The sequence below is a fragment of the Protopterus annectens genome, chromosome 2.part2 (assembly GCF_019279795.1).
Source record: "Protopterus annectens isolate FY-2018-M chromosome 2.part2, PAN1.0, whole genome shotgun sequence".
Classification (NCBI taxonomy): domain Eukaryota; kingdom Metazoa; phylum Chordata; order Ceratodontiformes; family Protopteridae; genus Protopterus; species Protopterus annectens.
In genome coordinates this window covers 1,078,773,380-1,078,789,874 of record NC_056730.1, presented here as the reverse complement: position 1 = coordinate 1,078,789,874, position 16,495 = coordinate 1,078,773,380, and the positions used below count along the sequence as shown (strand labels likewise).

General features: G+C 42.6%; 1 protein-coding gene across 2 annotated transcripts in view; it reads right to left on the bottom strand.

The window, feature by feature from the left end:
• THAP1 (THAP domain containing 1) overlaps positions 1-16,495 on the bottom strand; it is a 505,801-nt gene that overhangs the window by 197,029 nt on the left and 292,277 nt on the right. For both annotated transcript variants that reach the window (XM_044064295.1, XM_044064294.1), the window contains exon 3: positions 11,549-11,636. In XM_044064295.1, coding sequence (XP_043920230.1) covers positions 11,549-11,636 — 88 coding nt within the window. The remainder of the gene's footprint in view (positions 1-11,548; positions 11,637-16,495) is intronic.

Here is a 16,495-nt window from a genome sequence, read left to right as displayed (position 1 = left end):
TTCTTGCCCCAGATGTCAGAAGACCCTAAAGAAAAAGGTCAAAACCCATAGGCAACAGCTAAACAACCAACCAGCCTAACACCAAGAATATGTACAATATATACAATATATACAATAAACACAATATACACAATATACCTCAGATGGATAACCCAACCCACACAACCACCTCAAACTACAGAGGGGAAGGAGGAGGGTAAATTGGACTGCAGCAATGTGGATCTTAGAACATCTACATTTATGGTAGGTACAAAACTGTACTATGTTCTTCATCTCACATTGCTGCAGTCCTAACACTTGGGTAGAATCCCAAAGCAGAGGTAAGGGAGGATGGCTAAACTATAATGAAGCAGGAGCTGCCAGAATGCCCTGCAACACAGCAGTGGCAAACCCAGCCCTGGATTTAGAGTACAATGGAAGGTGGTAATGCCTAGAGAAGGTATGCACTGAACTCCAAGTGGCTGCCTCCAAAATATTCTTAGTTGCCACCCCCCGCAAAAAAGCTGTTGAAGTGGCAGTAGCCCTAGTGGAATGAGGCCTAATCCCAGCTGGAATCTCTTTGCCATGATGGGAATAGCAGAAAGCAATGCAAAATCCAATCCACTTAGAAATAGTTTGTTTTGACACGGGCTTGCCCTGAGAGCACAAAGCAAAAGAAACTAATAACTGCTGAGATTGCCTGAACCCTTTAGTTCTGTCCAAATAATATCGCAACTGCCTGTGTACATCTAAAGTGTGCAAAATCTTTTCCCCTTTATTTTGGGGATTTGCATAAAAAGTAGGCAAATGAATAGTTTGGTTTAAAGCCACACTAGAAACCACTTTAGGCATAAAGGAAGGATTAGTACGTAAAGATACCCTATCCTTATGGAAAATTAAGAAAGGCTCAACTGCCATAAGGGCCTGCAATTCAGAAACCCTTCTTGCAGAGGTAATGGCCAACAAAAAAGCAGTCTTCCATGACAAATATTTCAACTCAGCAGTAGCTGCAGGCTCAAAAGGTTGTAGAGTGAGTTTCTCCAACACAAAATTGAGATCCCAAGCAGGAGTAGGAGCCCTTCGTGGGGGTCTTATATTCTTTGCCCCTCTAAGAAATTGCATGAACAAAGGATGAGAAAACAATGGTGGGTCACAGTCGTAGTGAGCTGAAATTGCTGCAGCATGAATCTTAATAGAAGAAAAGGACAAACCTTTGTCTAATAACTCAGTAAGATATTGAAGAGCCACACTTAAATCAGGCTCAGAAACATCCAAATCCTTAGCTGCACTCCAAAACAAAAATCTCTTCCATTTATCTGCGTACACTTTCCTTGTACTAGGCCTTCTAGCTTCCAAAATCACATTCAAAACTTGTTGTGGAAGTTGAGACCCTCTATGGTTCAAAACAGAATATGCCAGGCTGTTAGATGAAGAGAGTGAAGTTTGACATTGAGCAAATGACTGTCCTCCTGGGACAACAGATGTGGAATCAAAGGCAAAGGCCATGGAGGCTTCCGCACTAGACTTCTCAGTAATGGGTACCAGTGCTGCCGAGGCCAATCTGGAGCTATCAAAATCATCCTTGGCTTGTCCTGTCTGACCTTCAGAAGTACCTTTGGGAGGAGAGGCAGAGGTGGAAAGGCATACACATGAAGATTTGTCCAACTGAAAGAAAGAGCATCCACTTTCCAGGCTGTGGGATGAAACCTCTTTGTGCAAAACTTTGGCAGCTGATGGTTTAGTGGAGAAGCGAACAGATCTATGTCTGGAGTTCCCCAGGACACTGTCAATTTCTGAAATACATGAAGATCCAGTTTCCACTCGTGGGGATCCATGATTTGTCTGCTTAACACATCTGCTAAGGAGTTCTGTGCTCCTGGCAGAAACCTTGCCTGAAGACTTAGTTGTAAACTGAGAGCAGTCTCCCACAAAATCATTGCTTGCCTGCATAGAGGATAAGAATGTGTTCCCCCTTGCTTGTTGATGTACCACATGACAGTTGTGTTGTCTGTTAGAATCAACACCTGCCCTGGAAGAAGTAAATCCTTGAAAGCTATTAATGCAAACTGGACTGCTAACATCTCCTTCAGGTTGATATGTAGATGCTGTAGTCTGACAGGCCACTTGTCTTGTATCCACTTTCCATTTAGATGAGCTCCCCAAGCTTTGTCCGAGGCATCTGTCGTTAAAATTTGACTCGCCTCTGGCCGGGTCACAGAGAGTCCCTTGTTTAGGTGACATTCCTGAGCCCACCACAAAAATTCCTTTTGAATGCAAGGTATTATTGGAATGACAGTGTCCAGATCCTGGCAGTGCTGTGTCCATACATTCTTGAGATACCATTGCAACTTCCTCATATGCAGTTTGGCATTGGGAAGCACCAGAATACAAGATGCCATGAACCCTAAGGCTTGAAGGACTGTCCTTGCAGTCAGCCCGGACTGAAGAGATAGATGATGGAAGTAAAGGGAAAGATTCTTTTGTTTGTCCGGGGTTAGAAAGGCCATCTGGGATGCTGTATTCAGTCTTACACCCAGAAAGCACATGTCTTGAGAGGGTACTAGACTGGACTTTATTTCGCTCACAGAATACCCCAGGCATCTTAGCACTGCTATCACATATTCCAAATGACGAAGAAGCTCTTCCCTTCCTTGAGCCAGAATCAGGCAATCGTCCAAATAAGGATAGATTTGTATTCCTTTCAGCCTGAAGAAAGCTATCACTGGAGCCAGAACTTTCAAATACTCTTGGCGCAGTAGATAAGCCAAAGGGCAATGCAGAGAACTGATAGTGAGAAGTCCCAGTCCAAAACGCAGATACTTCCTGCAACTTAGTCTGATAGGAACATGAAGATATGCCTCTTTGAGATCCAAAGTTACCATCCAGTGATCCTTGCCCAGCAGAGGTAAAAGTTGTTGTAACGTCAACATCTTGAACTTGGGAATGTCCAGATAAGTGTTGAGGATAGATAAATCCAAAATTGGTCTCCACGTGTTCCTCTTTTTGGTACAAGGAACAGGCGAGAATAAAATCCTAGGCCTCTTTCTGGCATAGGAACCGGCTGTATGGCCCCTATTTGGAGTAACAGAGAAATTTGCTTGTGAGCCTCTATTCTTTGTTGAGGAGGAATGTCTGGCATGCCCTTGAAAGGAGGCAAGGTATGGAAATAAAACCTGTAACCGTGATGTATGATGTCCAATACCCATCTGTCTTGGGTAATCAACCTCCAATTTTCTTTGAAAAGTGCCAACCTTCCTCCCAAAGGTGCTGCCAGGCGAGAAGGTTCTGGCAGCTGAAAAGGTAGGTCATTGGGTTTGTTTACGAAAGGACTGACCCCTGCCCTCACCTGAAGACTGTGCAGGAGAACTGCCTGTCCTAGGCCTGAAAGAGCCCTGACCTCTGCCCCTGCCACGTCTAGATCTACCCCTAGACTGGGAATCATAAGAAGGATACGTCCACCCCTTAGTAGGCCAATTTCTACTAAACTTGGAGGCTGAACCTGCAAAATTCTTTAACAGTCTGCATAGACTTAGCCTTGTCTTCCATTTTCTTTAAAACTGCCTCAACAGGAGAACCAAACAAGACATCAGATTGCAAAGGGGCATCCAAAATCCTAGTTTTAACATGGTCAGATAAATTTTGATCCCGCAGCCAGGCATGCCTGCGAAGAACTGACCCAGTGGCAGCCACCCTGGACGAGGCCTGTACAGCATCAAAACCACATTGCAAAGAGTGCTTACCCACCTGTTCAGAAACATGCACTAAATCTTGTAACTCTTTACAATCAATACCTTCCGCCAGAGCATCAACCTTAGATTTCAACTGTGAAAGGAGATAATTTTGATATTTCAACATGTGAAACTGGCAATTCAAAGCTCTCATGGCTAGAGTGGAAGAAGTATAAACTTTCTTTCCCCATCTATCCAAGGCCCTGGCCTCTTTATCTGCAGGAACCGGATTCTTGACAACAGAAGCCTTAACACCCTTAGGCCCCTGGCTAACAGTTTCAGGGTCTGCCCTAGGACTCTTAAAAGATACTTATGAGCTTCAGGTACCCTGTAATACCTATCAGGTTTAACAGGAGCAGGAGGCAAAGAATCAGGATTAAGAGAAGCCTCTGCAAATACATCTTCCACCACATTTAGAACAGGTGGTATAGCCAAAGGCCTATGCTGGGGTAAAAACAAAAATTCCCTAAGCCTTTTCCTGGAATCAGAGAAGTCCTGACCTTCCCATTTAAAATGCTCTCTCATGGAGTGAAGGGTCTCTGAAAAAGAAAAATCCTCAGGAGGAGAAGCTGAAGGAGTAGAATCATCCACATCTGAATCAGAATAATGAGCATACTCCTGTAAGTCTTCAGCCAAAGACTCAGACACATCCGAAGCCTGTTCCCAATCCCCCAACACTGGTTCCATCCTAGGCCTTTTATCAGGAGGGGGCATAGAGCCTCTAATTAAAGTAATTAAATCTTCTGCCATTTTAAGCATGTGCTTCTTGGGCACAGAACCTGAAGAACTAGGAGTGACACCCACAGAAGCTAAACTAGACCTGCCTCTAGGAGAAGCCTTGGAAGCAGAAAGAGAGGGCCTAGACCCCTTAGGAAGGGAGGGGAGTACAGTAATCTGAGAAGCCCCTACAGCCTGACCTGCCTCCTGGGAGGCCACATCCTGTAAAATTAAAGTTTCCCCCTGAGACTCCAGAGAGGGCTCCGTCGGAACCACCGGTTCCACTGACGCCTCTAAAGAACCGGCGTCCGGTTCGGACGACTCCTCTAACCTAGGTTTAACTGCCTTGTCCTTGCGCTTCTTTGAGGAAGCCGGCGTCGGAGCATCCGACGGCATTTTGTAATTGCACCGCTTCCCAAAGACCAACCTGGCACAATCCAACCTCCGCTTTATAGTGCGTTTATTGAACCTAGCACAAAAGCAGCACCCAACAACGTCGTGCTCAGGTCCCAAACAAGGTATACACAAATTATGGTAATCCCTATGCGGTATCTGTTTCCCACAAGAAATACAGTTATTCACTTTTTCTGACATCCGGTAAACCACTGAGGCAAGAAAAAAACAAAATATTCCCCAACGGGGTACTTAATTTCAGAACGCCGAACGGCACTTGCAACACTGCTTCTGCATCGGACCATGCGGCAAAAAAGACTGAGGATATGACGTCGGTCATGCGCATTTGTACCCTGACGTTCTGATGTCAGTCAAATGCGCCCTGACCGACGTCAGCCTTATACTCTGATATTCGGGCCGACCGAGGGACAGCGGACTACCCAAGTGTTAGGACTGCAGCAATGTGAGATGAAGAACATCCACACTGTAAGAAATGGTTGCTAACCTGCTGAGAGTTATGCACCAGATCCTGAAGCACCTTGCGGGTCTAGGGGTTCAGGCGAGGATAGTTTTTTATGCAATTCATCTAACAGATACTCTTGATACTGTATCATATGGAATTGACAATTTAATGCTCTCATAGAAAGAGTGGAAGAAGTATACACTTTTTTACCCCATCTCTCTAAAGCCCTGGATTCCCTTTCAGAAGGAAGTGGATTATTGGCAGTGGTGGTTGTAACCCCTTTAGGGCCCTGGGAAATAGTTTCTGGGTCAGCAGAGTGGCCCTTGTAAAGGTATAGATGCGAGTCCGGGACCCTGTAGTACCTGTCAGGTTTGACAGGAGCCGGAGGAAGGAGTCAGGGGAAATACTAGACTCAGAGTACACATCTTCTATAACACTTAAAACAGGAGGAATAGCCAAAGGTCTATACTGAGGTAAATGTAAAAAAGTCCTTAACCTCTTCCTGGAATCAGAGAATTCCTGGCCTTGCCATTTGAAATGCTCTCTCATGGAGTGAAGGGTCTCCCCAAAGGAAAACTCTTCAGGGGGGGGGGAGGCCGAGGGAATAGATTCCTCTTCATCAGAATCCTCGTAGGCCGGAAGGGCCTCCTCCTGGTAGTCTGAAAGGGCAGAGTCATCTGAGGCCGCATCAGAAGACTGGGGATCTGTCTGCTCAACCCTGGGCCTTTTGCCTGGAGGTGGTTGAGAGCCCCTGTCTGGATGTGGCTGAGAGCCCCTGATTAAGGAAATAAGGTCTTCAGCCAAACTTAAAATTTGTGAACCGGTAGTGGATCCCTGAGGAATAGCCTTGGGAGGGAAAGATTTTGGCTGTTTAGCAGCTTTAGCCCGTGTAAAGGCCTTAATGGACATGGATACAGGAGGCCTGGCTGCCCCACGTGCTGGAGTATATTTATCAACAGAAATGGTGTCGGATATTTCCTGAGCACCGGTTTCAGATGGAAATTCTATGACCGACCCAGTGATGGCCTCCGGTACCGAAGTTACCGGCTGTGTGGTGTCGTCAGTCGGAAGCGGTAGAGATTCGGCTTCAGTAGAGACCGAGACACTCGTGGTAGGCCTAGGCATGGAGTCGGCCGAAACCGCGGACCGCGTGTGTCGGTCCTTATCCTTTCGTTTTTTGGGTAAATGAGCTGTCGGAAGCTCCGACGGCATGATATAACAGAAATGTTCCCAAAAAAATTACTCTGCAAACTCTGCCCGATGCCTAAGAGTGCGTTTATTGAAGGAAGCACAGGCTGAACAGGCCGAGACATCGTGGTCTGGGCCTAGGCAGGGTAAGCAGTAAGAGTGGAAATCCTTATGAGGTATTTGTTTCCCACAAGATAAACAATTATTAACTTTAACCGTTTAATCTGACATCGGCTGAGGCAAGAAAGAGTCCCCAACGGGGTACTTAGCTTTTTTGAAGACATCGGTAGCTGAAATCACAGGAGCTGGCCGACCGGCACTTGCGAACTGCTTCTGCTTCGGGCACCTCGCGGCAAGTAACACTGGGGAAGATGGCGTCGGCTGACGCTTTTATACCCCAGGCGCTCTGACGTCGGGGAAAAGGGTGACATCAGCCGACGCCGGACCCAGACTTTGGAATCTGGCCGACCGAAGGGCTGCCTGAGGCAGGACAACCCATATGTAAGGACTGCAGATGCATCCTTGAAGGACATCAAACTACTGTGAAGTCTATGGATAGCTTTTAGCATCTTCCACTTGGTTTAAATTTACTTCTACAATTACAGAACACTTGTTAGATCATTGCTACCTCAGGTATAAAATTATCCATTATGCAAACAAGATAAAAAAAACAAACACTGCCCATACATTTTAAAAGAGCACGTGCCTACATCTTCACCAGCATCATCTCACACAATGGCATTACCAAAAGCCTTTAAAATTAATATACACAGAACACCAAAGGTTTACCTTTATAAAGGCGATACACAGTCGGGCGAACAGCAATTGTTCGAAAGGCTGTTTACAAATTTTGCAAACGCCGAAAGAAAAAAAGATTCGAATGTGCAATGAGCGAATGCACAGTGACATTCGCTCACTGCACATTCGACATTGTAGGGCGGATTGCACTATAGTGGGGATCGGAAAATGGTCCCTTCCTCACTGTAATGCGATCTTGGAGTTAGAATAGTAAAGTGGGGGCGGGTGGGGGACACAGCCCCCCCACATGGGGGGTGCAGGGGGGGCTTGCCCCCCTGCTTTACACTTTTTTTTGCGTTTGATACTAATGTTCGAAAAACAGCAAATCTGCTTTTCGATTTTCTGTTTTTCGAACATTACGGAATGTCAGCGTTTTCACTTTCATAGTTACGAGTCACTCATATGAGCATTCACACCACTGTGAATCACCTTTATAAAGGTAAACCACAACAAATACACAGTACATTGTGAGGAAGACTGTTTACTGGAAAAGGCAAACACGAAATACCAACAAGTTTAACATTAAAAGCAGGGTCCTGGTCACCTACTCTGCAACATTTGCAAAAATCAATCAAGCTAGCTAGTGGAGGTTGGCAAGGCTGTAGAAGACTGCAAGCTACAGTGTTTAGTGACCTGTGGCAAAGGCAGTGTTAAGAGTTTACGGACATCTAAATAATCCATATTACTGGTGGAATCACTCCACTATGAGGAATACATGGGTAAAGCCCCAACTACAACTTAGATGACATGAGATGGAGAACAGATCCATAGAGACTAAGATCTAATTTAGGAGATAGCAGCAAGCAGCTAAAACTTGCTTACCCATACCAGAAGAAGGTATCCCAGTATGCAACACTATCAGTGGACAGGTACATGACAAGTAGCAGAAGGACAGACCAGACCATTCATGGCAGCCTTCATGGGTCTGTATATGTCACAGGAAAGGAGCAGCATGTCCTCAATGTGACCCAAACATACACATTAAGGTCTTATCCACGCCCCTGATATCTAAAGTAAAAAGGCCCCAATCTCTGTACCATTAATGGCATGGCTCAGGGGGCAGGGTGACTGAATAGCTACCCAGTCTAGGGAGAACTAATATCTTATCAAAAGAAGTAGGCCCTGATGTGGTGGGGTGAAACCAGAACCTTAGGCCACGGCGAAGAAGAAAGTGCTATGTTGCATAGGTCAGCTGAATGAAGAAACAGGTGAAGGAAGTAAACAACTTCTGTGGTTTCCTAACAGGAAACCCTCTGGTTAGCTCTCATCTCCAGCTGACAGTCTTAGAGGCCACTATAAAAGGGGGAAATGGACTGGTTTAAGACCTTTTGGGATGACTGGCAAGTGTGGAGCAAAAAAGTGATTACTCGTGGAATCATAACAAAACCTTTAATATTAAGAAACATTACAAAAAGCTTAACACAAATACCAACCCTTTCTGGTAAAGAAGTCCCAATAAAGAAAACCAAAACATTAATCCAGAGAGAGGGACTCCAAAATGGCCAGCTTCAATAAAAAACTTTTGTCGACACCACAAATGCTTTCACAGACTAAGCTGCTTCTTCAGGTAATGTCTAGCAAACTAATAAACTCAGTTTAAATACCATATACTACCTCCCTTGATTAATCATGTGACATCCAGGTACTCAAATTATTTAAACAAACAGTCTCACCCAAGTACAGAAATCATGATACATTCATAAAAATACATATGAAACAAATATATATTACGTATACAAAACAATAAAAATACAAAGGCAAAATCCTTCAGCGTCTTAGGTTCTTAGACTTCAGCTTAGGTTTTATAGGGACCACATCACTGAGTCCATGCCCACTATCACCTCTCAGTCTAATGACCCACTTCGACGCAAGTTGATGTCACCTCCTCTTAATGTCTCGTGCATCCACCCTATAACCAAAAACTTAAAAGTATGCTCAGTATCACTGGCAATGACATGTTTTGCAAGGGCATTAGTTTTATTTCCTTTGCTAATATGATACAGATGTTTCTTTATTCTTTCTCTAAGCGTTCTACCCATCTTGCATACATAAATGTTTGAACACAATAGACAGTGGGCCAAGTAAACAACGTGGGAGGCACTACAGGTAGCAAAGAATTTTTTCTGTGGGTAGGTACTTAACAGCAGTTAAGAGAGTTTGAGGTGCATTTAAATAATACAACAATTTACGCTTTTCTATGACTGCATCAGCACAGAGTATGAATTTTCTTGATGTTACTGCTGAAGTGGATGGGAATGGCTCCATTTTTACAAAATTGTATAAGAAACCATGCCATGTTAACCATCTTTTGTATAGGCATAGTAGGCACCCCACCCACATTTTTAGTAATGTGGTTAAGAATAAAGTTTTTAGAGCCTCAAAACTTCCATCAGACAAAGTAATGTACAAAAGGAAAAAAATCAGTGTAAACTGAGGGTACCATTACATTATTCTAGTAATGTCTTCATGTACATGAATGTTATTAGAAAACACTGGAAAGTTCTTATGACAAAGATATCTCCAGAGTGATAGAGCCCACCCCCAGGTTTGTATTTAGGAACATGAAATCCTTAAGGACAATCTGTTACTCAAGGAATAAGCATGACTAACAGTAATGCCACTTTAGCATGTGGCACTTACAATGTATGCACTTATAACTGACAGCAGGTCTACTTTCACACATCCTGACCAGGATAGACTGCATAGGGTTTAAAGTCTTTGCTACCTGTAGCACTCCCATGTTGTTTACTTGGCACACTGTCTATTGCGTTCAAAATTTTGCGTAGGCAAGTCAGATAGAACGCTTAGAGACAGAATAAAGGAACATCTGTATTACATTAGCAAAGGGAATAAAACTAATGCCCTTGCAAAACATGTCACTGCCAGTGGAACCAAGCATACTTTTATTGGTTCTAGGGAGGGTGCACGAGACATTAAGAGGAGGTGACATCAGGAATAGTACTGACCAACTTGAGTCTAAGTGGGTCATTAGACAGAGGTGATAGTGGGCATGGACTCAGTGATGTGGTCCCTATAAAACATAAGCTAACATCTAGGAACTTAAGACGTTGACTATATGTTGCTTTTGTATTATTCTATTTTTTACTGTTTTTATATATATATATATATATATATACATACACACACACACACACACACACATATATAAAATATATTTGTCACATATGCATTTTTATGAATGTATTATGATTTCTGTACCTAGGCATTATGCATACGCTTTTATGAGACCATTTAAATAATTTGAATACCTGGATGTCACATGACTAATCAAGGGAGATAGTATACGGTATTTAAACAGAGTTTTTTAGTTTCATAGACATTACCTGAAGAAGCAGCGTAGTCTGTGAAAGAGCTTGTGGTGTCAACAATAAAAGTTTTTTTATTGAAACTGGCCATTCCGGAGTCCCTCTGTCTTGCTGGATTATAAAAAGCTTGGCAAGCAGAATCTTTCAACACAAAGCACTCCTCAGGAAACACCCAAATGCCAGATGGACATGAAAGACCTGGGAATATATGTGGAATCTGAATTATGCTATGGCAATATCAACTTAATTCTTAATAGCATTACTAACAGATATCAAAGACAGTTGAGCAACACCTGCTCTTCTCATTTGTTAGGCCACTTATTCAGTACAATACCAGAGTTTGTTTATACCCCTACACAAGGTCCAACAATAAAGAACCTGAGGTTTACAATCCTGTATTTAGGAATATAAACTAAAACACCAATTTCTACATCATTGAACTCTTGAAAAGGAGACTTCTGCTTCACATACTGAGCCATCAGTGATCTTTCATCCAAAATCTCTGTTTAACTTGCATGACCCATTAAGTGAATGCAACAGTGCTGCAGTGAATTTTAGTTTTAAAACCAAACTTAACCATCCTAAAAATGGAAGCAATTTGTAACAGACTTAGGCCTATGCAATAAGTTCCCATTTTACTTGAGCGTTAGTAACAACTATGTTTGTAAAAAAAAAATTTGGACATTGTAGACAGGAATTTTACACACCAGATGATGGCAAACAAGCTTTTACAAGGACAGTAAGCTGTAACCTTTTAAAGTCAATTTACAGTCTTAATTTGCAACAACTAATGACCATCAAGTTCCATCGAGAAAGAAAATTAAATGTATTCAACAGAAGAAAAATGTTACTAACACAATGCGTTCAGATCATCTCTGGGTTTCAAATGACACATATCTACCCACTTTAACAGTAAACCTAACAGCAAATATTTTTACCAGTATTAATAAACTTACTTGTGAAAAGAAACACCCTTAGTTTTATCATATCTGTTCTGACAGCCAAAAGCAGAGCAGGACTGCACCATTTTTACAATGCACGATTCTGAGAAAAAGAAAATACCATTAATAAAAATATTTAGCCAAATTTATAATACATTATTCAGTAGCAGTTAACACTTCAAAACCCTCAATTCCATTGCAGTCCATAGTAAAATTAACTGCTGACAGCAGACAGTGAATGTTGCATACTCTTACAGCAACAGAAACACATCCAGATATGCAGGAATGCTTACGATTAAGGGCAGACCTCTAAGTTAGCGATACTCAAAACACCATCACGCAGCACATTATTCTTTTCCAGCAAAAGGCTAAAACTTTTACTTCCATCAGTGCAAACACTAGTCACCGTCACAATGTAAGCAAAAAGACAGCAGGTTAACAGCCAAAGCCGGATAATGGTCAAATGGTGCCATAGGCAGGATAATTGATCACAGCTCCCCCATACACAACCACACCAGCCCCCCTCATACACAGATACACAGCCCCCTGCTGCAGTCATTCCAGTGTCCCATTACTTGGCTATTTCTCCACAGTTACCATAAACAACGTTCAAACATCTCAGTGTGCATACTGTTTTCTGCATTACTTCTACAATGATTAAATTAAATCCAAATATCTGTAAAGTTTTTATTTCAAATTTTACATAAACACTGATAGACATCTGTTAAACAAAACAATAGTCTCAGAATGAAAACAGACTTGGCATTTAAACTTTTCTGCCCATGAAACGCACATTCACTGAAATGACACTGAGAAAATGCATCTGGCCAGTTGCAAATAAGTTTACCATTGGGCTGTTTTGAAACCATAGACCCCTTGCACACATTTTTATGATCATGCAAACAGGCATGAGTTTTGATTCACCTTCCTGGTTGCATTAAATTACATTCTTTGTATAATACAGCACCACTTGTTAGAGTGTGTTTAGAATTAGTACTTTTGAACACTTTTCCAATAAGCAATGAAACAAAAAGTATGAACCAGTAATAATGACCTACAACTGTGGAATTCAGAACATTTCTACTACAACAGGCCGCTCAAACTTGTCATTACAATCCATCAATATCAGACAATATGCACAACCTCAGCAGAAGTAAAAGTCATCTCAATAATTCCATAGTAAAGAGATCTGTAACTAATGAAGAGGTTGCTGCTAGCAAAACTCCTTACATTTCAGTGTTTCATCTACAAATTCACCCTTGAAGAATAAATTTCCTGTTACATTAAAAACAAAGGTAAGCTGGTAATATTGCAATGGGGAATGAGTGGCAGACTGATAACAGGTTAATTTACTAGGCCTCACAACCAAAGGAAGACATATTCTGGACTGCAGCACCCCACCCCCCTTTAAAGTACAACACAGTATCAACAATCCATCTACACACTGTGGGAGTAGATACAACAGATTTCTGCACTTCAATTCCTTGAAAATGCACCTGAAACTTATTTTATTTAGCATCTTGGTAGAGGATTCAGGTTCTTGTTTCCTGCAACTAAGGTACAGGGTTTGAGCCTGAGCTAATTACTAACCACCTGCTACACTTAACTAGGGAATTGTTGCTGGAATATTTTCTATTCAAATTCCACATTTGGAAAGGAAGACGTAAACAGGTCTGTGTGACGATACATGCACAGATGCAACTGGATGCAGAGGGTGTTCTTAAAGAAGAATGCCCTTAATGGATGCAGAGGGTGTTCTTAAAGAAGAATGACCTTAAAAAAAAAAAAAAAAAAACACAATTAAAATAAATAAAATACCATGGCAGTCACCAGCCAGCAGTGGTCCCCTTCCAACCAGTGGGCCCTAGGCAACTGCCTTGTTCACCTAGTGCTGGATCATAGCACATATAACGTGGCTTCAAATTCAAAATGAGGTGATGAGAGGGAATTTATAATGCAAAAATATAAGGGATGTTTTCTGCTTCAAAGGTTTGTGATAACACTGCCCCTAGGGTCTACCTCTGTTGCATCTGTACATACTATAAAATGCCTGCTGAAATACGGAGATGCTAAAACAGGCTCTGATCACAGTACTTTTTTTAGCTGGTTAAAATCATCATGTACCTCTAGAATCCACTTAACCTTAATGGCATCAGTCCTTTTGTGTCATCTGTAAGGAGACAAGCTATTAAGGTAAAGTTGGGTACACATTTTTGATGCTACCTGGCTAATCCCTAAAATGCACTCACTTAATTCTCATTGACAGGAATGAGCCACTTTCTAACTGCTGCAAATGTTCTTCTTTCTGGGACCTAGCAACAACCCCTAGCAGAAACACAGCCTAAAATATTTTACGTGTCATACCCAACTTGCTCTTATTGGCACACACAGCTGACCCAGCTCACCTCTGACTCAAGTAAATCTTGGGCCTTAGCGAAATAGAAGTACCAGTCTTACGAGTCTAGGTAGGCGGCATCATACCTGACATGTAGCTTTAGGACTCAGTCTGTAAGCCTTTGAAAGGTCGCACTGATACCATGTACCCCCCCCCCCAAAAAAAAAGAGAGATACAGTAGGGGGACTGTAGTATTGAAAAGGTTGTCTTTTGTTTGGCTTCATCCATTAGAGGGATTTGGCTTCATCCATTAGAGGGATTTGCCAGCATCGCTTTGTTAACTGAATCACAGTAAAGAATTTTGCTTTAATCACACTTTCTGGGAGTTCATCCATCCTAGACATTGGGTAACAAATTTAAAAGTGCTACTCAACTTCCTAAAATCATCACAAAACCAACTGTTCCATCAAGCTTTGAACTACAAAATGGGGCTGCTGGACTCACTTTCAGAGTCCTCTATGGAGGTGCTTCACTAGCTTTTTGACTCCTGTACTACACCCATCTTAAACATCTTTCATACTTCCTGTTGTACGGCTTCTCTGTAACTCTGGTACTCTAATGTTTTAAGTTAACATTTCCCCCTCAAACAGTCTGTGTGTAGTACAGTAACAGGTCTGTTCTACAACATAGTTCTGAAAAACACTCTTATTTTTCCTGTTTTTCTCTTTTACAGAAACTTATTTCTTGGTTTTGAGGCTTAGGTAATGTGTCATCTACTTGAACTACAGGTCATTTTTCTTCCTTTGCTAGGCCAAGTTTCTGCCATAAAACTACCTACAGAGATCTGTGCTTCTTTTTTTTAAGGCTTTGACATTGTATACCTGGTTTGGTCTTCTCTTGACAGTATTTTTAACTATGTAGCTTGTGTAGTCTACATCGCTTAACTTTTCTGCTATTCCAAATGGACCCTACCACTTAGGCAAATGTGTTTCTGTGAAAGAGACCAAAAACTACAGCTGTGTAGGAAATTATCAGGAATACTGCAGTGGTGGTGCTGTGGAAGCGTTGTCGCCTTACAGTAAGACGTTGTCCTGTTCGATTCTCAGCTAGAGCATCTTCTGTATGGAGACATGCGTGAATGGGCGTACCTTCATTGAAGGTTGTGCGCCAGGGCTGGCAACTCGGCAGGTAAAAATCTACTGCCAATCATTAGCGGACCGAGTTCCGCTGTGGCGACCCCCTAACCGGGAAAAGGCGAAAGACACAACAACAACAACATTGTTAAGAGTAGAATTCACTGCTGGAGTTCTGACTCTTGTGAATCCTGGGCTGCAGAGACCCAGCTCACCTGAATACCAGAGCTTTCACCTTCCTCATCTGCACCTGGCAGACTCCCGTATTCAAGTCAAGGCGGTGGTGGTATCAACAGACATCAGCCAGCATCATCTTCAGGTCTTTCTTGCGCTCCTTGGAGCCACTACATGACCTACCCAATGATGACATACCCCATGTAGAAGTGCATAACTATGAAGCCCCCCTCCCCCTAAGTCTGTACCTGCAGGCTGCTGGTTATATCCTGGACAGGGAATATGTGATCTGGAATGAAATGGGGCAGGGGGTGTAGTCTGGGTACTCTCCCCCAACCTACAGGGGTATTGGGGATATAGGGAAAATAGGAAGGAACTGGTAATGCAACAGTAATCTCAAACATCCACATTTATGTTAAGATCCTATACAACTGTACTATGTTCTTTCTAATTCACTGTTGCAATATTGACACTTGGAATTACTCCCAGAGCTTAACAGAAAGAGGGTGGCTGGACTGTTGTGCAGGGAGGAGACAAAGGCCTTGCAAAATGACCATGGTAAAACTGGCCTGGAAATGCTATGCAAGCCATCATGTTTGGCAAAAGTTCCAAAATGGCCTATGCAATTACTCCTCTAAGGACAGCAGTGGTAGTCACTATGTCCTTGATCTACCATTATGGTAAGACTTCTACATAACTGTAGTATGTTCTTATAGGTTGGTACTAGGCTACCGGCCCTAGGGCCTACACAAGCCTAGCCATAACAATTCCCTGGATATTTCTTCCCACAATATTTACTTCCTGGACCCCTGTCTAGCAGGGAGAATGACGTAATCCCTGGGGTGAATTTCCTATCTCCCATACAATCGTCAATGTTCTTTCTGAAGAGGGCCAAGGAGGTGCTCTGCTTGACATGTATGGGCAGTCTATTCCAGAGTATGGGGAGTCTCTGGGTCAGGAACCTATCCCTCCAGCATGTTTTGTTCATTGTGATGATGGTTTAGATCTCTTGAGCGTGTGGCTCTGAGGGATTGGGATTTCCTTAAATGGAGCATGTCCAACAGCTCAGGGTTTGACAAGGCCTTGTATGTTAAGCAGAGATCACTTCTGAGTAGAAGATATGCCAGAGTATAGCTTTTTTAGACTGTCAGCATAGGGCATCTGCTTTAGGCCTGTGATTCTTTTAGTGAGGTATTTCTGCAGTCTTTCCAGTTGTTGCAGATGTCTTGTGAGGTACATACCAAACGGGGTGTTGTACTCTATTAATGGGTCTAATGAGGGATAAGTACAGTTGGGCAATGACCTCCTTTTTTCTGGATG